Below are 23,384 nucleotides of genomic sequence, written 5' to 3' on the forward strand. Positions count from 1 at the left end.
ACTCATCTCCCTTTCCAAACCTTGGATGTTTTACCTTCCAAATAGTTTATTTTGATTTTGCATTAAGAGTATAGTACTGTTTTTATTTTCAAACTTACGTATGATCCAAAAGAATACTGTTTATATACTTGGAAAATTACAGAGTAGTTAAAATACTCAGCATGACCTTCCTGCCAGAAGAAAAGTATAACAAAGCTTACAAATTCTAGGGTTGAACAGACAGTTTCTGTATACTTCCTGAGCTAAGCCTTACTCCACAGAAACAAACATGCAATCATTTCAACAGAAAATATAAGCTTTCAGGAAATATACTATGTTAAGGATGCAGTTTGATACCTACTTACCTGGAATTATGCTCCAGTGAACTCAGTCATCTTAATTTTAAGTACAAATGTGTGCACATATGTATGAGCATGTATCTATGTATGTATTTTTCTCTTTAGTGTTTATTTCCACTACAGAAGAAACAAAAGAATATATAAAATATCACAACCCATTGTGGAAAATCTACTTTCCCAGAGCTTGGGAAAAATGCTTTGGGACTACTGCTCTCACACTGGGAGCAGGGGACAGAGGGTTTAGGAATACAGTTCCAAAAAGTTCCCATTTCCTTGCTGCCTGGGAAATGGCAGGTGTTGTAGTCCAAAAGAACCACTTTCCCAAGCTCTGAAGAGTTTGGCAGGAAACGAGCAATAATTCAAATCACTGTACATACCAAGGAATATTAGAAGCACCCCTACTCCAACCTGGAGTATGAGCGAGATGCTGATGAGGGCAATAAGTGGGATGTAGAATGAGAAAGATGGCCCTTGTTCCATGACCGCCTTCAGCTGGGACGCATTGGCCATGAGCAAAGCAATGTCCAGCATACTCTCTGCTGCACTCTTCTTATTGGCATAATGGTTAATGTTAATCGTCCTGTCTCTCTGTAGCCAGCGAGTCCGGAGCTAAAAGGCAAAACAACAAAAGCTAATGAACTAATTAGCATTAGAATTGTCATCAGCATAATACTCTGTTAACCTGCAAGATGGAAAGCGACAGTTCCACCTCACCTTTTTGGTCACCATGTATGAGTAGGATGGGGGGAAGAACACTTGTAGGGAGGTTAAGGTGTCCCTCACATGTGTATTCAGACAGGGCCCCCACAATTAATTGTGAGGAGAAAAGAATAAACAGGGTCTTTGCATGCTACACAATGCACATACTGGGTACTTTACCACCAAAGGGGCCCTACTATGAAGAATCACTGGAAACAAGCAGAGAGTCTGCATATATGTCAAGTCTATGGTCTTTGACAGAAACTGAAATATATGATGATAAATCTCAGCTTGACGTTGCTGCATCATCGGACCCTCTCTGTTGTTGTTTTAAAGACAATGCTAAGGAATTTCCAAATAAGCAGCTATGTTTTATAAAGCAGTGGTTCTCAAACTGGGGTCCTCAAATGTTCTTGGACTGCAATTCCCAGAAGCCTTCACCACTTGCAGTGCTAGCCAGGATTTCTGGGAGCTGCAGTCCAAGAACATCTGGCGACCCAAGTTTGAGAACCACTGTTCTAAACAATGCCCACTAAACATGGTAAAAAAGAAAATTGTCCAAGACAGACTGGCACATAGGAACAGTCTGCTACAAGAAAAATCCAATGGATAGAACAAATGAACACTACTACTAGTCAGCTCCCAATTAAGACCACTGAGACGTATCATCAATTCCCTGCAGCTTATTCTGGATAGGAATATTTCCATCTCCCAGGATTGAAGGACAAGCCTGTACTTGTCTCCAGACAGCACTCCAACCTTAGCACCTACTGAGGCATTAGGCAACACGGCACAGAGACAGAGAAAGGAGCAAGCCCTTGTCAACAAATCTAGATGCAAGTTGTGCCCCTGTATTTACACTAGCATTACCATCAAGGGCCCCAACAATGTCAGACACAACATTGGGGTTTATTTATTGATTCATCCTCGGATGTGATTTATGCCACCTTCTGCCAGTAGTGTCTTTCTGTTCTCAGCATAGAACAAAAAGGACAATTCACAGAAAAATGAATGGACAAAAAATTTCAAAAAACTTCTTAGAATAGGATTCATGTCTTATTGCTATTGGCTACAGTTGTCATATTCGAAAATAACTCCCATTTATAACAAATGGTAGGCTACCCAGAGAGCTTGAATACTGGGCGCACATCAGTTTTATTGCTTAATTAAAAATAGGATGGAGAAAAATCAATGATTTTTTTAAAAAATCAAATTGATTTAAATCATCATTTAAATTGCAATTAAGCAATAATATTGATATGCACCAAATAATTTTTAGACTGCTTTCAATATGCGAATTTATGTAACAGTATTTAGGAAATATAGCACTGTTTAAATTTCCATATCTCAGGAGGATTTTCCTCCCATTTAAATTAACAAATATTTTCTTTGGCTCCTTTCACCACTGTGAAGAAAGTATGTAATTCCATAGAAAGATGGGGAGTGGGGAGAGATTACTACAAGCAGAACACATCCAGTAGCCACACCCTTTGAAAGAACAGCTCCACACTGTCAGACACCCCATTTCCATGCTGTCTTAGCCCCATCAGATAGTGTGGGTTTGAAACCCACACACAGAAACAGACCTGTAAACATGTTCTCCTGTTATAATTACTTTCCCAATCTTATCCAGCACATTAACTTTCTAAAACCTAAACTAAATTTCTTTGGGGTCCTTGCAGGGCTGTAATATAATTTAAATAATGTACTGAAAAATGCTATGAATAGTACTTTCTGTACTGATAATAGAGCCAAGTAATTCTCATATAGTACATCTTGTTTATTCAAACTTTTCTCCTAAGAGAGCTTCAACGGGAAATATTAACATTGTTTGAAGCCCAAAAAAAGTCCCTTGAGTTTGACTCTGATTCATTCCCAGGACTACACAGCTTAAATAAAAATGACTGAATCACTGGTGGTGCTCCAGAGTGACTATGTCATGAATCTAGAGGAGATCTTGGTAAGCTCTTCTTTAACAATCAATATGTTGGTTTCCCAAACAAAAGAGAAAGGGAAGAACTAAAGCTTTTGTTTAGAAATGTTGTCTGCTGTCCTCTGATCTTATAAGTGGGTTCTCTGGGCATCTGCTCTGTCTTTCCACTTTGTACGTAGTGTTAGCTATGGCAGCTGATGCTTCTTGTGGACTACATTGCTGATACTGTCAAATAATTTCTCTTTTGCACCATCAATGTCTGTTTTGCAAAAAGTGCTGTCTGTGCCTCACACGTGTCCTAGTGATTAATAGGGTCAATAAACGCATGCAACATGGTAAAATTAAAACCAGGTTAAATCAGTTAGACATCCTGCCTAAAGGTTGGAACCAGACTGGTGGGGGGGGGAGCAGGCGAGATGGGACCCTTGGCCAGAGGCTTTTTCTTCAAGTCCTTATCCTCACTCTTCATGAATGTTATACAAAACAGCTGTGACTTATCCCACTTGGTTCCTTTAATAGGAGGGCGGAAATCAAAGGAGTATCCAAGCTTTATATTTTGAGTGTCTGTCTCTTAAAGACAACACAGTTACTTAAAAGCTCTCTTCAAATGATACTTTGTACCTCATCAACACATGATCACTCACCTAGTCAGCTTGAGGCGACTGCCATTCCCTTCCCTATGACTGTGAAAATGGATATTGTTGGATATTCACTGTGAGCTGTACACAGTATGCCAAGGGTGATCTTATCCTAGGGGCCCTTGGTAAATGAACAGCCACCTAGCAAGTATACATCTCACAACATCAGCTGGTCATCTTTGCCTCTCTGCCAAATGGAAAGGAATGCCACCTAGCAGCTAGAATACAGTACTTTTGTAGGAAAATATATGACACTCGTATGATAAAATGAAGTTAATCAATTATCCCACTGAGATTTTGGAAAACAGAATAAATCAGGTTGGTGGCATCTTTGTCATTTCAGTTTAATCTTTTTCCTTTTCATCCTGTTTATTTGACACTCGACAGCAGAAAAGTAAAACATCCCCCCATCCCAGATAGCTTTTACTAGTGCTACAAGTGTGTTCTGTCTAACACAAAGATATTTGGAAATCACATGGTATGACTCACACTTTTTAGTTCATAGCAGCTTTACTTTATCCACAGAAAGAATTCATTCAACCAGTTACAAAACAATAAAGCAAGCCAGTCAGTCAACAGGAAAAAAAATGTCATTAATTTTGGGTTTTATGCAGCTAAATATACTTGTTCCTTCTAAATAGAGTAGACACACTGAACAAATCAAATTTCTTCAGTCAACATTTATGTAAATTCCATTGATTCAATGGGCCTGATCTGCTTGGGTAGCAACACTGAGTTTAGCCCATGTACTGTACTCTTATATAGAACTTGACAATTCAGTAATCAAATAAAGTAGTTAGAAAACAAGTCCTGCAACATTATAATATGTCCTGGAGAGCTTTGAGGGAATACAACTTATAGGCTTTATTGAATCTTGAATAGGATAGTTTTATTAGAATTGTAAAACAAAAAATGCTGGTTCCTGCCATTGGGACGTAAAAGCTTATGAACATTCTTATGGACCAGCAAAATAATGACAAATTCAATGTGTTCACTGAATCATCTACAAAACACTAGCCATAGATCTGCACATCTAACATTTTAAGCCTAGGAAAATATTCTTGGAAAATGAGCAAATGATCTATAAGGCAGTTTAGCATTATGAACAGGGTCAATTTGATGTAAATTTTAAAAATTGGATTCATTTGATGATTTAAATTTTAAAAATTTAAAACCACGATTTAAATCAATTTGATTTTTTAAAATAATTGATTTTTATTCTCCCTCATTATGAGTGAAAGTTTCAGATATAACTCATAGAAATAGGATACTTAAATGAATTTTCTTGACCGATTATTATTTCAGGTTCTACAGATTTAGCTAGGAGGTACAAATCCTCCTGTTAGTGTAAACAAGTTTCTTGAGATGTCAGTACACCCTGGTACTGTCCTTCCCTCCTCCCTAGTTGGTACTGATTTTATGGGCAAATAACACCCATTCTTTCTCTCCGGTAGTCTGGGACATCTTGTATATATATGATGACTGGGTCTGAAAAGTTGAAGGATCTAGGGTTGTGATTGATACTTCAATGAAACATTCAACCCAATATACAACTGCTTTTTTAAAACAACTAATTCCATGTTGGGGATTATTAGAAAAGAATTTGAAAATAAAAATGCTGCTATCATAAAGCCTTCATACAACTCTAGGTTAAGATCACCCTTGGCATACTGTGTACAGTTACAGTCACTGCACCTTAGAAAGAATATTATAAAACTTGAAAAAAGAACAGAAATCAGAAGGCTGGAACCTCTCCAGAATGGCAGAACTAGGGATTTTTAGCTTTGAAAAATTGTAAGAAAGAAGGAACAGGACAGAAGTGCACACAATTATTCTTAGTATAAAATAGTGGATAGGAAGATTTTTTTTTCATTCTCCTTCTCACATAATACTATAGGCTAAGGATAGCCAATGAATCTGAATGGCAGGAAAGAGGGACAGAAACAAGGAACAATTTCTTCATATAGAAACATAGTTAAACTATGAAATTTAAGTGTACAAAATGAAGTGATGATCACCAACCTAATGTCCCTCTCCCTCTATTTCTCCAGGATAGCTTCTGGTATGTTACTGGATAAACAAGTGCAATTTAGACTGTATGAAAAGCCCATCTCACTCTCAGAACATTACCAATGGAACGAGAAGGGAATGCTATAAGCAGTAGACTCAAATGTCTCAGGTAGTGTGGACATCTTACTTCAACATATTTCCTAGATCAGTAAAATACATTTGTGGAATTTTTACTTTACTCAAGGCTGTTGAAATAGTAGGTACATGGGATCAGGTGTCTTTTGAATGAGGAACGAAGGAGGTTCCCTTACCTTCAGTGCATCTGCCAATTTTGAGCGGAAGAAAACATTTTCCCACTACATATTTTGGGGAATTATTGGCATTCACAATTATAAACCTAACACTAGGAAGAAAACATCCTATTGAATATGCTGTTGGCTGATAAACAACATTTAAAAAAATCAACTGGTTTACCAAATTATCATACTAGTACAATGTTGTTTTGTCTTCTTGTTAATTACATTATCCTCCCAGAAGTTTCACAAGTGATGTTGTGTCAAGAAAGCATTTTAATTTTGGCACAGAGTAGGGGTATTGTTCTAGTTAGTACCTCATCCTCTGTTTCCATCCACTCGTATGTCCTCTAAGAAGACAGAAGTAAAATAATTTAATCTCATAAAATCAATGAATGGTTCTTCACAAGCCTAAATGAGATTAATTCACTAGAGTTATTCATGGGATCATTTCTATGACCAACAGCCTGTAGCTTTCCAGCTATGTTTAATGTCAACAAATATAAATATATGAAACACACCATGAATTTGAAGGCAAGGATTTTGGCTTGCTGAGGGCAGAAAAAAATTCCTTTCTTCCTTTAAATGTCACTCTTTCCCAGTGTTTCCAGAATCCCACCCAAGTCTTCCACAGTATATCTGCCAGGAAAATCCTTTTAATGCTGGTAAACAAGAAAGAGAGACTTGTTTATCTGACACCTTCAGACAGGTGGCTCCTTTCATGCTAAGCCATACAGAGACTTGTTCATTTGTTCAGTGACTAGGAGGAATGCATCTTTTAATTACTCTCATGCCAATCTGCTTCTTATTAGCTTTCTCTTGACTTCTGTGACATCATGCTATTAAGGCAAGGAGGGCTGCATACCACTAAAATGAGTGCCGTGGAACAGAATATTAGCCACCTTGAAACACAGCTTCCTTTAAATATAAGTCAAGACCATGATCAAGAGGCTTTTCCACTGCTCATCTGAAGTCTAGCTAGGGGTCTTTGCTTGTTAATAGACCCAAATGTCCTTTTGCAAGTATGCTTGAGGAAAGCTAGTTGGGCGGAGGTTTTGACAATGAAAGAAATGATCCATTCATTATAACCCCTCCCCGAAAGATAAAACACAAATTTATTAGGATTAGTTTAAAAGCAATTAAAGGTGGAAATGTCAGTCATTTAATCACCACAATGAACAGTTTCCCAGCACATAAGTCCTTTAATATCCACTTTCTGTTTCATTATTTTTACATACTGCACTAATAAGTAAGGCTCCTGTAAAAAATAGTATTAGAGAAGCTGTTAAGCCTATGCTTAAGCATGATTGAAGTTCTACAATGAAGAAATTTTCCATTACTCTAAGAATCTCATTAAAAGATTTGACTAGAATCTAAGCTAAAGAATGCCTTCTAGCATCTTTCAACCTTCAGTCTTGAACAGAACCTATTCTATAACACCTCCTGGCTGTACTACAATTGTTAAATTATACAAAGCCAAGTCTGACAGTTTGCCTCCACAACTCATTCATCACAAAGATGGAAGAAGCCTCCACAGAATGAACTTTCCAACACCGGTAACATAACACAAAACATCAGCCGTATCATGTGATTGTTTCATATGATTTTGATTTTCACCCCTATGTTTTAATGTCAATATTTGCTATTTTGTTACTCTGTTGTTATTTGTTATTTGTTGTAAACTGCCTTGGCTGCCAGGTGGGCAGTATATAAATAAATAAATAAATAAATAAATAAATAAATAAATAAATAAATAAATAAATGAATGAATGAATGAATGAATGAATGAATGAATGAATGAATGAATGAATAAATAAATATAGCATGAAGTTGTTATATGCCCACCAACGTACAGTGGGCTGGTGCCAACATAAATATTAGGAAAAATGATTATATAATGCTTGGTTGTGCAATTACATGTAGGCTGTAAGCTACATTGTAAGAAGTTGCATAATATTAACACTTACCATTGTATTATTTTATCAGTTGTGTAAACCTTGATATTTTGTAATTTTTTTTTCTATTTTGAGACTTCTCGTAATGTGAAGCCTGAAGCTACAGGCTTGCTTGCCTTATGTTTAAATGTGGTATTTGTTACCTAAATATTTCATTGCATGAATACCATTGCCATTATCTCTATCATTAAAAAAGGTAACACACGGGGCTAAGTCCTATGCAGAATATAGCCAAGCTTGAGCTCACTGAGATCAATGGGCTTAAGTATGCCAAAAGTCTCCCTTGGATTTAGGTCATACAGCGGTCCCAAGCTCAGCTTCAAGGCAGTGTAAACTGCAAATATGTTTGTCACATGGCTGTGTCTGGGCTTCAAATGCCAAGCTCAGTTATATCCTATGATCCATTTCATTCCATCTGCTTTGGACCAGGATTGATGTAGTTACAATCAATCTATAAACCCATTTTAAAAAACTGTTAGAAATCAAGATACAAAATATGTAATTTAAAATATATTTATATGTAACTTTGTCCTGTTGATACAAAATAATAGAAGAAGGAGTACTCTTGGAGTTATTGTTCCAAGAGTTAATAAATGGATTGTAATAAGATTTCTGGAGGCTGGTGTTCTTGCCCCAAGTCCAACACAGCTCTGTGTCCACCTGTATTATAAGACGAATGTCCAGGTGTAGATCACTCATACTGAGAAATATGGCCACTATTTGAAGGTAATTTCACATAGTATACTGTTTTAATTACATAACCATGCCTTCATTTACTCAGGAATATTTTCTTGGAAGACACTCCAAAAAGCCATATCCTGCAGGAGAATTCCTGCTAAGGCTTGTAGACATGCCTATTAAATTCATGCCTGCACATGGATCTTTATTTGGTTGAGATGAGAAGATCAACAAGGGTTTGAATCATGGGATTAATGTATGACACACATTTTCTAATGTCTTCGGAATTGCTGCAAACTAATTAGCTCAGAGTCAAATTATTCCCCGTGTTATTGGTCAAAATTCTTTTTCATTTCTGCTCTGCTACTGTTTTCATACAATTGAGAATCACCCAACTGTGCTCAGCTCTTGCCAGGATTTACAGAACAAAACCTGAAGCTTAGCTAGCATGTCTTAGTGGTTAATTCTGCATGAAAAGCATAGTATTTAAATGTACTATTTCCATTTATCTAAAATTCCCACTGCCACACTCTTTAGAATACATAGGATATAGTAAGAATGCAAAACTGAGCATTCTGAGCCTAGGTTAATTTATTTAGGTGTTTAACCCATCTTAGCCATCAGGGTGCACAAATATATTTTAAAGTGATAACATAAATGAAACATGCAAACAGAATTTAGATTTTTAAACATTACACAATAACAAATATTGCCCAGCTGTGTTCACAGAGTTATGTTTGACTTTGAATGCTTTATGGAAAAACACAACTCAGTAAATTGTATTAATATACAATGAATCAAATTATAATATTGAGACACAAAATTAAAATTTGGGAAATACCAAAACTTTGTATAAATCAGCTTTTTCTCCTCCTGCTCCCAAGATGGCACTGTGTTATGCTGTATATTCTTCCTCAAAGGCAAATGCAGTTCACTTATTTTCTGATGCCCAGATTGCTGAACACAGAAGTTCTGCAAATGTACTGTTAAATACAAGTATCCCATTTTCCAGGGAGAGCAATCAATTTTTTTGGACTGGCTTTCTCAAATTTTATAAACCATCTCTCTTCTGTGATGGACTTCTCACCTACGTTTATGATAAGAATTGAATTTACTACTTCACTTTTCACAAGAAAACACACCATGAAGCCAAAAGCGATCTTTTTTAAAAAAAACAAATACACATGTTGATAAAACATTTGTCATTGTTCAGTGCAGCCATTAAAAACTGCTACTGATATTGTATCAAATAGTATCCTGAAAGCTCCATGCTTCAGTCTGCCAGGGGAAACCCATGTTTCACTCTAGATTGCCAAACACCACAGGAAAGAATATTCCCAGGCTACATATGCAAAAGCCAACTTCTGTATTTGTATTAAGCTCTCTCTACGAGAAATTTCCCAGCAAGAAAAGATCCCCAATAACCTTGAAAATGGAAACTTTACAGAGATTATTATGAAAAATCCGAGTTACTTAGTAAATACCACTATTAAAGTACGGGGACAATTTTAGGCATTTAATAAAATGTATAATCACCAGCAAAACGTTAATAGTTGCAGTTACAATCCCTTTGGTCCTATGGAAGACTTTGGGGACAGCAAGATGGTGATAGTGGTTTTTAGACATTTAGGGTTCCTACTCCCATCCCTCTGCCACCAAGAGCTTCCCCAGGACCCAAAGGATGTTTTAGGAACTTGGGAACTTTGATAGTGGAAGGACAGAAAACATCTGATTACCAAGATAGAGATGTGGTTGATGTACAGTAATGTAAAGTTATACAGCATAACTTTACATTACTGGATTTCTGCTGATGTCTCTAGAGTTCTTGAACGTTTCAGTGATCAGTTCTTGCTAAGAAACAGGTACCTAAATTCTGCATCTCATCAAAGTACACATTAATTTAAAGATGGAGAGAGCAGCTATGTTTTATTTTCCTTATTGAAAAATAAGAACAGGAAGCCACTCTGGATGTGAAGAATTTGGCTTATCATCTGATCTGTTTCCTGCCAGTAAACTGAATTCCAGGTTTTACAGCTTCTTGAAAATTTGGTGAGTGAAATCCTTTGTACGTTCCACAGATTCAAATGGGTCTACTCTGGTTACTTAGTGTAGTAAATTAGAACTAGAGTAGGCCCATTTGCATCAGTGGAACTAACAGAGATGACTCCTCAAATTGGCAGTGTTTCAATGGGCTGATACTAATGTGATTTATTAGACTAAACGATACAATTTCAACCAGTATCTATATATTTGAAGAATAATAAAGATGAAGAACTACAAAGAAACAGAGTAAGAGTGCCATTTCAGGAGCTGTCATGCTAGAAAATATTGCAACTTCTTAAAACCAGTCCTCTGATTTTTTTTTCAGGAGTTTCCCAGCAAAATACTGGGAAATATTGTAGTCTTCCTCTGTTCTAGTTTTTCTCTACCTCCAGATGAGCTTTTGGAGTGCACAGAGTATATTCAGTATGCACTGTTCATACCTACGTGTACAGACAACGATCATATGTACACTTATGTACACTTATATCTAATGAATCTACAAGAGCATTGTTTCCTCTGGAAGAACATCTGACAGAATAGTCTAAATCATGGGTTCCTTACCTGAGGGTTGTGACACCCTATGTGGGGGTCACCGCAAATATTTTTAATTGCAAATATTTTTCTATTTATTATAGTAAATATATTATACACAATGTTGTTTTATTTTAATCCTCTTGTCCCACAGATAGATGCACTTAATTTAAACCAGAATTGCAGGCAACCTAGAGTTCTTAGTCATTTCTATAGCCCTCTGGGTAGATTTTTCTTTTATACACATACATCATTCTTATCCAGTCCGAAAGAGCTGCTCTCACTCCCTTCGCTCTGTTCCTCTGCCTCCACCTTTAGAGCACTGATATCAGCCCTTCAGACACGAGCATCAGCCCAGCTCAAAGAGGCCTGAATGAGGCATGCACATGGCACATGCCGGGAACACTGGCACCCAAAAGATGGTGGCAGGATTGAAAAGTTGTTGCCACTGTGGCAGGGGCGCCTTTTGCTCCGCCTCAGTCTTCCAGTGTGGCGATGGCAATGCAGTGAAAGGGGACCAGGGCAGGGGCCCCACCTGAGTCATCGAGGAGGAAGGCATGAGGGGCAAAAAGGGGGTGAATCAGGGAGGGGCTAGGGCATGGGGCAAGGTCTGTGTGGGAGCTGTTTATTTGGGCTTGAGGCGGAGGGGCTCTTCACTGCAGGGTCTTTTTTGGGGGGGGGACATGGAAGGTTGTTTCTATGCCCCAAAATGTAAATTAAACTCAAAGTCCATTGACATTTTTTTCCTTTTCAAATTTTATCTGGCAGAGGCAAGATTTACTGCCCCCATAATGTATCATTATATTTATACAGTATTAATACTGTATTAATACTATGGTAATTACTATGTTCTGAAAAAATCAATTTTTAATATGTTTTCCTTACTCTATTCAAAATGCTTTTTTATGTAAATGTGGCAGAGGGTCACAGGTTACTTGGGGGGTTGTGACTTGAAAAAGGTGAGGAAACACTACTTAAACCTTACGTTCTTGCTGCCCCATCCAAGCAGAACTCTTTGGTTCCTATGAACAACTTATGCATCGGATGGCAGCGGGACTGTTATGAACAGCTCAGCTAAGTATGGTTGCTAATCTATACAGAAATTTACTTCAGGGTCTTCAATGGGGCTTACATAGTGTTCTAGGTCCTTGAAAAGGTACCAGTTTTTAAATAGGGTGTGTGATGAGTGTTTTGTTTGTTTGTTTTATCTACCCACCAAAGACTCCTCAGGAAACTCTGACACTAATGAAAATCAAAAGCATTTGTTGTCAATGAGAAGGGAAAAATACCAAAGGAGGGCAGAAAATTCAAAAAAATCACATATTCACTGAAGGCCTCCCATGCTTGCTTGCTGCTACTGCAACCCTTGACAGGACTGCTGTTGTGGGTCTCTGCTTGTTACTCTCTGGCCCCCAGTTCCCCCGACAAAATGGCTGTGTGAGACTACCACTCTTCAGAGGGTGGCTTCATCAGAGGGTCCCTGGATGTAAGAAGGGTCTAGCTGCACTTGAGTACAAGTCAGGAATTCAGATTAAGAGAGAGACTGGTAGTCTTCTGAACCAGTGTACAGACAAGAGTGAATGGGTGTAACATGGGAACACCCTTCTGGTGCTGGTCTGAAACAGCTGTGCAAACACAACAGGAGGCAAAGAAAGCCACACAGACGGCCAGTCTCAGCCTAGCCCTAGACGGTGAGCCTGTCCTTCCTCTCCTCAGGCTACTTTTCTCTAACAGGCAGCCAAGAAGCCGCGTGTAACGTTTAACCCTCAGCCTTTCTCTTAGAGGCCGAGATTTACTAGCAACTCTCGCCCCCACCCCCCACCCCCGAGAAGAAGCCAGACTGGCACCGCGAAACGAGCTCGGCGCTTTTTCCAAGAGAAGGCGAAAGCAACGAGACCTCCCTTCTCTCCCTCGCTGATGACGGCCGGAGCCGCTCTCCACCCGCCCGCCCTCCAGAGCCCCACCAGCGGCCAAGCTACGCGGGAAAGCGGACCTCAGCCCACTTTTCTGCCGGGGAAACAAGGCCTTCGGGGCGCACCGCGCCTCTCCTGAAACTGCACGGGCATCATCAGCCGGCTGGCCAGCGCGCTGAATCCATAGCCTCAAGGCTTCTGCGCTTGCCCGCCTCCCCAGTTCCCCTTCCACTGAGCTACTGGCCAGCACCAGGCTGACGCCAGACCACCGGCCGAGGTCCCAAGCGTCCCGTCTGAAAAAAGAGGGGGGGGGAAGAGTGGGGAGTCGGCAATGGCGCGCGCGCCCTCCTTTCCTGTGGGGTCTCCGTCCAGCGCGGGCGGCTCCTGGTTCCTTACCTCAGCAGGAGGCGGCACGTCGCCGTTGCCGGTCCCCGCGGTCAGCCCGTTCATCTCGTGGGTTTCTGGGGTGGCCGAGTCCATGTCTCTGGGGCCGCTGGAGCGGAGCCCTCGGGTTCTGACCACCGGGAGGGAGGGAGGGAGGCAAGCCGGCCGGCAGGCAGGCAGGCGAGCGGGGAAAGCGAGGAACCGAGGCGTAAGCGTAGGCCAGAAAAAAAGCCTCGCTCCCGGGGACGGCTTTGGCGCTTTGAGGGCGAGGAGGGAGGAGGAGGAGGAGGAGGAGGAGAGCTCGCTGAACTCGGGGTTTTCCCTTCCTGGCCTGAATATACTTGGCATGGGAAGCCTGGTCCCGCCTTAGACGGAGGAAGGGTTTGCGCGGGTATGTTAGCGGCCCGCAGATTTTCCCCTTCCGTCTGCGGCGGGCGAGGCGTTTTCTGTTTGCAAAGGGGGCAAACTTTTAGTTAACTTGGGCCAGTCTGTCCCAAGGAATGATTCTTAGCTGATAGAGGAGAGGATACCTTTGCTTTTCCCCCCTTCAGGAAAGTAAACATTGGGCCAACGTCAAGAGCTTGTGTCCGCTGCCAGATGATGACGGCTAAGCCTTTCGGGAAGCGCTGCAGAGATGATTAGGATTATTATTAACTGGCTCAAGAGATGGGGGTGAAAGCAACAGCTAGGTCTCTATCACAAGCTTTACCCTCCTCACACGGCAGGCACTACCCTTTTCTCTTTATTCCGTTCCTTCTTCAGGAAAATCTTCTGGGCTTTTCTCATCTCTCTCTAGAAAGCCTGCCATCCAACCTTTTCCTTCGTTTGTAGGCTGCCAGCAGGACTCCTCAGCTCCAATCTCTCTTCCTCTCACAGAAATACTGTACAGGGAATCTGATATTAGGTTATTGACTCACTGAATTATCTTTAGATTCTAAAGTTTAGCCTGCATCCAGTCCCTTAAGTCGGAGAAGTAAAATGAGTACAATATGTCTGTGTAATGGGGAAGTGGAGGAAACTAATGTATTATTATTAATTTATGTAAAAGTGTGTTCTTTCTGTTATACACTCCTGGCCAATTCACTACCATTACGGCTCTTAGTAGTAGTACGTAGTACGTAGTACTACTGATCAGCTTATGATCAGCATAAAATATAATAAAGATAAGTAAGAACAAATTCAACCGTAAAACCATTAACATTAAATGTTACCAAAAATACTCTCATTAAAATCTATAAAAAGTGAAAATTGCCACAATAAAATAAGCCAGCTTAAAAAGATGTGTTTTCATAGCTTTTCTGAAGAGTGTCAAGAATGGAGAACTGACTGCAGCTCTGTGGGGGAGTTCATTGTACCATCTGGGGTCACAAAAGAGAAAGCTACTGTATTTCCTGTGTGTCTGTCAAGTGGGGATCTGTCTTGTTGGTATATGTCAGAGCGCGTATCGTGAAGATCGTAACATCTGGTCAGGTTCCTAATGATACAGGAGATCCTTCAGATAGGATACTGAAATTTAAAACCAGAGGTCATGCAATCCCACTATTATGAACTGGTTATTTATTTATTTATTAATATTATTTATATACCGCCTGTCCCCCCCCCCCATAGGGGACCCAAGGCAGCTCACAGCAATTAAAACTGTTCAATACTCACCGTTTTTTTAAAAAAAAACCATTAAACTATATTAAAAAAGAAATTAAACCTTTGTCAATATTAAAACCAACATTAAAACTTTTTTAAAACATTTTTTTAAAATCTACAAATTTAATAAATATAGCATTCTTGAGGCCCCCCACTTATTGCTTTAAAAACTGCCTGAAAAAGAAGGTCTTTGATGAAAGAGGAAGAGGAAGGGGGCCAACCTGACATCTCAGGGCAGCACATTCCAAAGCTTGGGAGCAACCACCGAGAAGGCCCTCTCACATGTTCTCACCAAGTGAGCTAGGAAAAGTGGTGGAACCGAGAGAAGGGCCTCCTTAGAAGATCTTAAAAGCTGAGAAAGCTCATATGGAGTACTAAATCCTTCAGGTAGCCTGGACCCAAACCATATAGGGTTTTATAGGTAATAACCAGCACTTTGATTTCAGCTTGGAAACAGACTAGCAGCTAGTAAAGCTGTTGTAATAAGGGAGTTCTGTTCTCCCCATAAGTCAGCCTGAAGAGCTCCCCTTCTTTGTTATGCCCCTTGGCAGTGACTAAGGGGCAGTCACTGCCAAGGGACAGTGCCCAGCTCACCTCTGTACCAGTGGGGCTGAGCCCTGGGCTAGGCAAGTGACCATCTCTCTGTGACACCTGAAGACACCTTTGAGCAGGAAAGCTAACAGGCAGGAGTTAAATCCACATTAATATAAAGTTCACTATAAAATTTATATTGATAGCTGGTAACAAGCAAAAATTGTGGATAGAAACCAATGAATATTTTATTTAACACCCATTTATTAATTTAAAAAAATACATAATTCTTCTCCGTTACACAGATACTTAGTTGTGATTTATGAAAGCAAGACAGCATTCACATCTTATTGGATATTTATGCATGTGCAAGAAGAATAATGGAAGCTGAAGCAGGTAACTGGATCTAACTGACAACGCCCTGGGTGTGCACCAGATGCACAAACAGGCAGGTGATCAGCATGTGATCAGCACTTCATCATTCGGCTGCAGTAATGTCCATGATTCCTCTTGTGTGTATATAAATATTCAATGTGATTCTGGCCAGTATAGTCTCATGTGATTCTAGATTACAGAAACCTTTTCATATCTGTATCCAAAGATTTTTTTTTACTCAAAGATTGTAGAGCACAGCATTTTTACGTCCATCTCCCTGCTTCATTAATCCATTTGTGCTGTAGTAATTGAGTTTTCAGCAATCAGAAATCTATTTGGCTTGTGTTCAAAGAGGTGCTCCCTCAAGTGGTGAGATGTCTTTTCATCATAGTTCAGTATGTGGTTTTCCTTGTCCTGTTACCATGCATTCATTAGGTTTGATTTTGTGATGGGCTGTGTAGCATACAGTATTTTGTATGACTTGTGGGCTTAATATACAAATACAATTGCCAACATAGAAATCTCTGAGGAAATCTCATTGTGGGAATAACATTGATTAATTGCAGGGAATAAGACATTTCAGATGGTTCTTTCTTTGTCAAAGTATTTCTGTCCCACAGATCTTAGAAGAACAAACAAATATTAAATACAATTTTAAAATGTTGAGACAAATGTGGACGGTCTCCAGAAGTCTGGGGACTGCACTCACACATTTCTGGACTTTACACGGTCAAACCTGCTTTGCACATATAAAGCAAACCAAAAGGCTACATGGGCTAGCTTTAACCTAGTGGCACACATAAAAGAAAGAGCCAGCACCCACTTGTCTAAGGCTTTGGCAGTTTCACCAACTCCATGGGCTAATAGTGATGTAGTGGTAAAATGTTTTGAATACTGGTTCATAGTCATATTACATCATCTCTCCCTCAGAGTTTTTATATCCGCTAGTTTGCATATAGAGCAAATAGATCAATGGAAGGTGCTGTATCTATAGTCCTTTATACTGCATTGCCACATGTGGAGCAGCAGGGGAACTATGTACAGCTGCTTTTGGTGGACTTCAGCTCTGCATTTAATACCATCCTCCCTCAGAAGCTGGTGATTAAACTAAGGGATTTGGACTTCCACTTGTATGTGATACAGTTTTTTTGTCTGAATGAAGTCAGAGGGTTAGAGTAGGTCAATATGCATCAACAGTTCTCAGCCTTAGTATTGGTGTGCTGAGTCCCCTGATCTATACCCTCTATACATATGACTGTATTTCTGCTTATAACAGCCATGCCATCATTAAGTTCACAGATGATACCACGGTAGTGGGGCTCATCTCAGAGGAGAATGAGTCTGCTTATACGGATGAGGTGGAACAATTGATGAAATGGTGTAGCGAGAACAACTTGCTTCTAAATACTTCAAAAATTAATGAGCTTGTAATAGATTATAGGGAGAAGGGGATGAATATTCCACCATTATTCATCAGTGAAGACTGGGTAGAAAGGGTGAGGATTTTATGTTTTTGGGTGTCCATATTGAGGAGAACATGACTTGGAGTGTAAATACCTCAGATGTACTGAAAAAGGCTCAACAGAGATTGTACTTTCTGTGAGGAGAACATGACTTGGAGTTGAGATTCTTGTCATGTTGTATGTGCACATGGTATGCAGGTTGTACAGTGGCTCAGAGAAAATCACTCCAGAGGTTGATTAATATAGCACAGAAGATTGTTGGATGTCCCCTCCCCACCTTGGAGGAACTGTACAGGTCCCATTGTCTTAAAAAAGCATGAATTACTATAAAGGACACCTCCAATCTTAGACTCTCTTTGCTTGAACTACTGCCATCAGGAAGACGATATAGATCTATTAAAACTAGGACAAATTGATTTAAAAACAGTTTTTATCCAAGGGTGACAACTTTGCTAAATTCAGTTAAGATTTAATCTGACTTTATTGTAGGGTTGCATGTGAATGTATTTTGTTGCCATTGTATTATGTTGGAATTTTGTAAGGAGTTTATGAACAAAAAGGTGCAATTCTTTAATATTTCCGCATGGAAAGTGTGACCGCTATTTAGGTTTTTCTGCCTCTCAATCATCTTGAACAAAAAGCTGCAATTCTTTAATATTTCCACATCCAAGTGTGCCTGATATTTAGATTTTTCTGTTGTTTCTTATTATTTTTCAGTTGTTACAACATACTGCTGACCATAAGGAGTAACAGCAAAATGCAGCACTTCTATAAAAATCGTGTAACACATTAACAACAACAATTACTGTGATGCAGCTTTCTAACACCTGGTGTTCAGTTTCACCATATCTGGGCTCTACATAGAAGGGTTGCTGATGGACTATTATCATTTTTATTACACCTTCTAGATCCATTATTAGGTGGATAGTCAATATCAAGTTTCTGCTATGGAAACTCTGGGGCTCGGGATAGCCTGGTAAAACCACTCCCCCAAACATCACACTTACCTTGTTCAATAATCAATGTGATCCCCACCAAGCTCTGATGAAAGTAGATGTTACCTGATTCCAACTTAGGCTACAGTTAACCCTCCAGGTGTTGTACTGGAGACTCTGTAAGTAAGCTGAGATTAGTACAAAAACAGCCTCTGCTCATAAGATGCAAGTGGGTCTAAAGTGCCTGGCCCAGCTGGCAGAGTCCCAAGAGGCAACTCAATGTGGAGAAGGAAAACCCACGGGTCTGGGGTCTTTTTAAAAAAATAACCAGCAAAACCTAAAAACCAGTCAAATTAATCACAGGAGGCGCACTGTCCTTGAGTGAAGAACAGATAACAAATCATTACAGAGATTTCTGTTTCGTAATTATCTTAAGACCTACAATGGGCCATAATGTTCCTAATGACTCAAAACCAATTTAAAAAATATTCTATTTGACACATGACAAGGTGTGTCACACATTGCATTAATGTCTAAACCAGAGTAACAGGGTGGGGTGAGTGAATCCAATAAAGCTTGAGAAAATTAATTGTGTCTGTACAACCACCATTAAAGAAAAGAGTACTAAAACAAGACAACAGAAGTCTTGTAAAGTGTATTGTAACTTGAGATATCAAAATAATTGAGTTTCTTAAAATAGTCGGGTCTGGTAACCCTTGATTTTCCTGGGAATAAGTCTGAGAGCAATAAAAGATGCAGGGCAACTATTTTTTATATACATACAGTATGTTTGTCTTTACCTTTTTGTTGCTGAGCATATATCTGCACTCTGGATGAACAGATAATTCAATCATCACTGATTCATCCAGTGTGTGTTCTTGGAGGCCAAACAAGCTTTTGAGTTGGTACGCATAAGATTATGTTCAATGTATATTGTAGCCCATGGACTGGGGTTGCACAATATGACATCAAGTGCCCCACAAAAAATTCATACAGTATATCTGAGTGCTCTGCAGATACAGCTGAAATATAATCTGGGGTTACAATTTTGCCACAAGCTGTGGGATTTGTTCACATGACACATCATCATCTTTGAAGGCATTTATGGAGAATTCAACCCAAATTATTTCTGCTTTGATTTTGCTGGGTGTATGTTTTTGCATCCATTCTGAAGGAAATCAACCCTAGAGTGCTCACTGGAAGGACAGATCCTGAAGCTGAGGCTCCAGTATTTTGGCCATCTCATGAGAAGAGGAGACTCCCTGGAAAAGACCCTGATGTTTGGAAAGTCTGAAGGCAAGAGGAGAAGGGGACGACAGAGGACGAGATGGTTGGACAGTGTCATCGAAGCAACCAATATGAATTTGACACAACTCCGGGAGGCAGTGGAAAACAGGAGGGCCTAGTGTGCTCTGGTCCATGGGGTCACGAAGAGTTGGACACGACTTAATGACTAAACAACAACAACATGTTTATGTAAAGCATAGTGTGAGCTCAAGTGTTTTGTCATGCTCAACCTGTAACAAGGTTCCTAATAATTTATAATTGCGGGTTTCCACGGCAGCAGGAATGTGGTTGGGTGAGCTCCCTAAGAGCTGTCCCACCTCTCTTCATTTCTCTAAGTATGTTAATTTAAGAAAAATCGCAGCCTGGAGCAATGCACCTTAATCTATTCCTCCCTGAAACCATAAACCATGCAGTGCACAGTTATATTCATTCTTCCTTTATAGTGACCCCTAATTAGTTTGAACTGCAATTAACAAGAAGGTTGAGTTCGCCTTAACACCATACATCTGTGAAGACCAAGATCTGATGAAACTTTAACCAAGCTTTCTTAACATTAAAAAAGAAAAATGTCTATACTTAGGCCTGATGCAAGTTTTATTTAAAGGCATTCTAAATTCTAGTGGGTCCCAGTGTCTTTGGGGGCGTGTGCTTTGCACAGCAAAAGGAGATATCCTGTTTAAATTATAAAAGGAGCAATTGGCTTCCCTGGCCCAGGTGGATGATCACTGCTGTGGTTCCTGGGGTGGGGGTGGGGAGGAGAGAGATTGATCATATGCAGGCCCAGATTTAACAACACTGAAAGCTCTCTTGTCATGTAATGGGGATTGGGTTTTATAACCCAATCTTGGTTGCCTTTCCCAGTATCAGGGTGACAAGCCACCTGGACTTTAGAAAGTGAAACATCCACCTCCATGCCTCTGGCTAGACTGGACAGAAGGTAGATTAGGATCTTCTTCCAGGTTGCTCAATAACCTGAGTTAAATTGCCAAAGACTTCTGATTCCCAACTATTTAAAAATAGCAACAGCAACAGAAAGGGGCTTCCTGCTCTTTAAAATAGTGTTAGGGTCCTAATCGTTAATTATGATTGCAGTTATGAGCTTGTCATAGTTTCTGATTCAAGGATGATGGAGACAGCTAACTCCACCCCTGAGCTACCATTTTGCACCTCTGTCTAGTTCCTCTAATGAGGAAAAGCACATAGATCTTATAAAACTGGACAGTCAGCTCCTACTATGGTTTCTTTAGTTCAGGTTTCAGAGTTCATTTGTGCTGCCACCACATCTACAAACACTGATGCACCATACATTTATTAAAAACAATCAAACAGTAATGGCAGGTTTCCTATTCCCTAAATTGCGGTGCTCAAAGCTCTACCCCTTGTTAACCCCACCTTTTCCAGTTCCACCCAATTAAGCCCCTCCAACTTTCTTCTTGCTGAGTTCCATCCAGCATTCTCTGTAGAATGCTTAGTGAGAATATCTGTCTGTCTGATTTATCAGCTTTTCTATGGACATATCAACTGTTTATTAAAAGAAATAGCATGAATATGTAAGCTTGAAGTAGATTCAAGTTATATGCAAAACCCCACTAAAGCAAATATCATAGTAGTAAAATTGGGCCTTAATACAAATCAGGGAATTGTAACCCAGTTTTAAATACTAAGGGGTTATTGCAGTCAGATGTATAGTAACCCCAGTCCAAGGGCCTTTTTTGTATATCTACTCCCAGGCACCTGAGGGCTCTGGTTCTTCTGGGGGGTTTACCTCTACTACCTCTAAGGTATCTCTCCAGTCCCCACCTTTTCATCCTCCCCCATGATCACATCTGCAGAGCATTCTCTCCTCTGCTCTGCTTGCTCTCTGTCTCTCTCATTTCATAGTCTTCCTTTCCCATCTCCAAAGCCTGCTTTATGTCCCCTAGATCAGCGGTTTCCTACCTTTTTGGGACCGTGGACTATCTGAGCCTCTGAGGAAAGTGGGGCAATCCTTCGCGCTTGCACGGGCACTCAGGCACATGCGTGAAGGGGTGGGGGAGCGCTAACGCCAGCACTGGCACACACACAAGTGTGCACAAAGCAGCTGTGGGGAGGGGAGTGCATGCAGGGGGGTGGGAGGTCTGTCTCCACGGCCTGGTCTGGCTCAGGCCATGGACCGGCACTGGGTTGCGGACTGGGGGTTGACAACCTCTGTCCTAGATCCCGGCAGCCACATGATCCTTCCTCTTCTAGGACGCATTCATCTTCACCTGGGTCTTTTTCTGGTATCACCTCCCCAGGGATGTCAGTGGGGATTATAGATTCCCAGGCCTTGGGGGGTCTCTACCTCTGGGTTTGTCAGGCACCCACTCAGTCCAGAGTGCATTGTCCCAGTTTCTTGGGGAGCTGGTGATCTAAAATTCTCCTGGCTCAGAGGAAAGGGGAGATGGGGCCCTCGTGGTGGTTTCTTCCTCCTTATACAACCTGAGTTAAAGAAACACATATCTAACTCTTCCTGCGCAGAACAGTTCCTCACTATGCCTGTTTTTATACACTGCTATCATTAATGCACATGGCTTTTGTGTTTAGGCATATCTTTCCCTCCCCCCAAAATATTGAAACATAAGACGTTCCTTGATCTTAGTAAGGTGCTATCTACCATGTTTTCCCGAAAATAAGACAGGGTCTTAATGCTCGAAAAAACTCATTTGGGCTTATTTTTAGAGGATGTTTTATTTTACAGTCATGTCATCTTCTGGTGGAAGGCGGGGTTTCACTTGACTGGGGCTTATTTTGGGGGTAGGGCTTATATTATTAGCATCCTGAAAAATCATACTAGGGCTTTTTTCAGGTTAGGTCTTATTTTCAGGGAAACAGGGTAGTACCATATTCTGTTGACACACTGATTAATCAGCTTTTTTTTGGGGGGGGGGGAGGAATTCAGTAGCAGGATATGAGTAGCTCTGGACCTTTCACCTCAAATACCCCAACAACTGATATGCAGAATCATCCTCTGAAACTAAAGATGATCTATAGCCCTTTGCTTAGTAGCTACTGATGGCCCTAACCTCCATGAATTCATCCAGTCCCCTTTTGAAGCCATCCAAATTGTCATCCATTACTACATTCTGTGCATGTGGTATTTGTGTTAAGACACATGTATTTTTAAAAATCTATCTTGAAACTTCCTCCACTCAAGCTTCTATGAATGACTACAGGTTCTTTTTATTAGGAGTGACAAAAACATTTCCCTTACTAACTTGTTCTTTACTATACCTGTTTTTATACATCCCTGTAATCCTATTTTACCCCTTCTCCCAACCTAAATGTGTGAAACATTGTTATTTTCTTGAAAGAGGAGTTACTCCAATCTGTTGATCACTACTTTGTCTTTTTCTAAAGCTTTTCTAATTCTGCAGTGATCAAAAATTTACACACTGTTCCAGTCAAGATTGCATTCTGTATTCATATAAGGCAGTAAAAAGAGAACTCCTCTTTTACAGCTCAGCAGAAAGTCAAGCAGTTTTGCATTTCGTTATCTTACCCTTTTATGTCAATTCTGTAAATGTGTCATTATGGCCAATTTAAAAAAGCTTCTTAAACAATATAACCTTTATTTTCTTTTAACCTGAATCTCTTAACAATAAAGAAGAGTTTTGCATTCTTTGTTATAAAACAACTTACAATCTATCGGAAAAATGGAAAATTGTGATATAGTGATAAGAAGAATAAAACTGGTAAAAGTTACTATTAACGATGGT

The 23,384-nt window shown here is 40.0% G+C and overlaps 1 protein-coding gene across 1 annotated transcript in view; it reads right to left on the reverse strand.

The window, feature by feature from the left end:
- NINJ1 (ninjurin 1) overlaps positions 1–21,460 on the reverse strand; it is a 31,918-nt gene extending 10,458 nt beyond the window's left edge. Inside the window, exons 1-2 of the mRNA XM_020803734.3 lie at positions 13,428–21,460; positions 716–947 (exon numbers count right to left, since the gene is read on the reverse strand). Coding sequence (XP_020659393.3) covers positions 716–947; positions 13,428–13,763 — 568 coding nt within the window. The 5' untranslated portion in view covers positions 13,764–21,460. The remainder of the gene's footprint in view (positions 1–715; positions 948–13,427) is intronic.
- Positions 21,461–23,384: the final 1,924 nt, after the last annotated feature.

The sequence above is a fragment of the Pogona vitticeps genome, chromosome 2 (genome assembly GCF_051106095.1).
Source record: "Pogona vitticeps strain Pit_001003342236 chromosome 2, PviZW2.1, whole genome shotgun sequence".
Taxonomy (NCBI): Eukaryota; Metazoa; Chordata; class Lepidosauria; order Squamata; family Agamidae; genus Pogona; species Pogona vitticeps.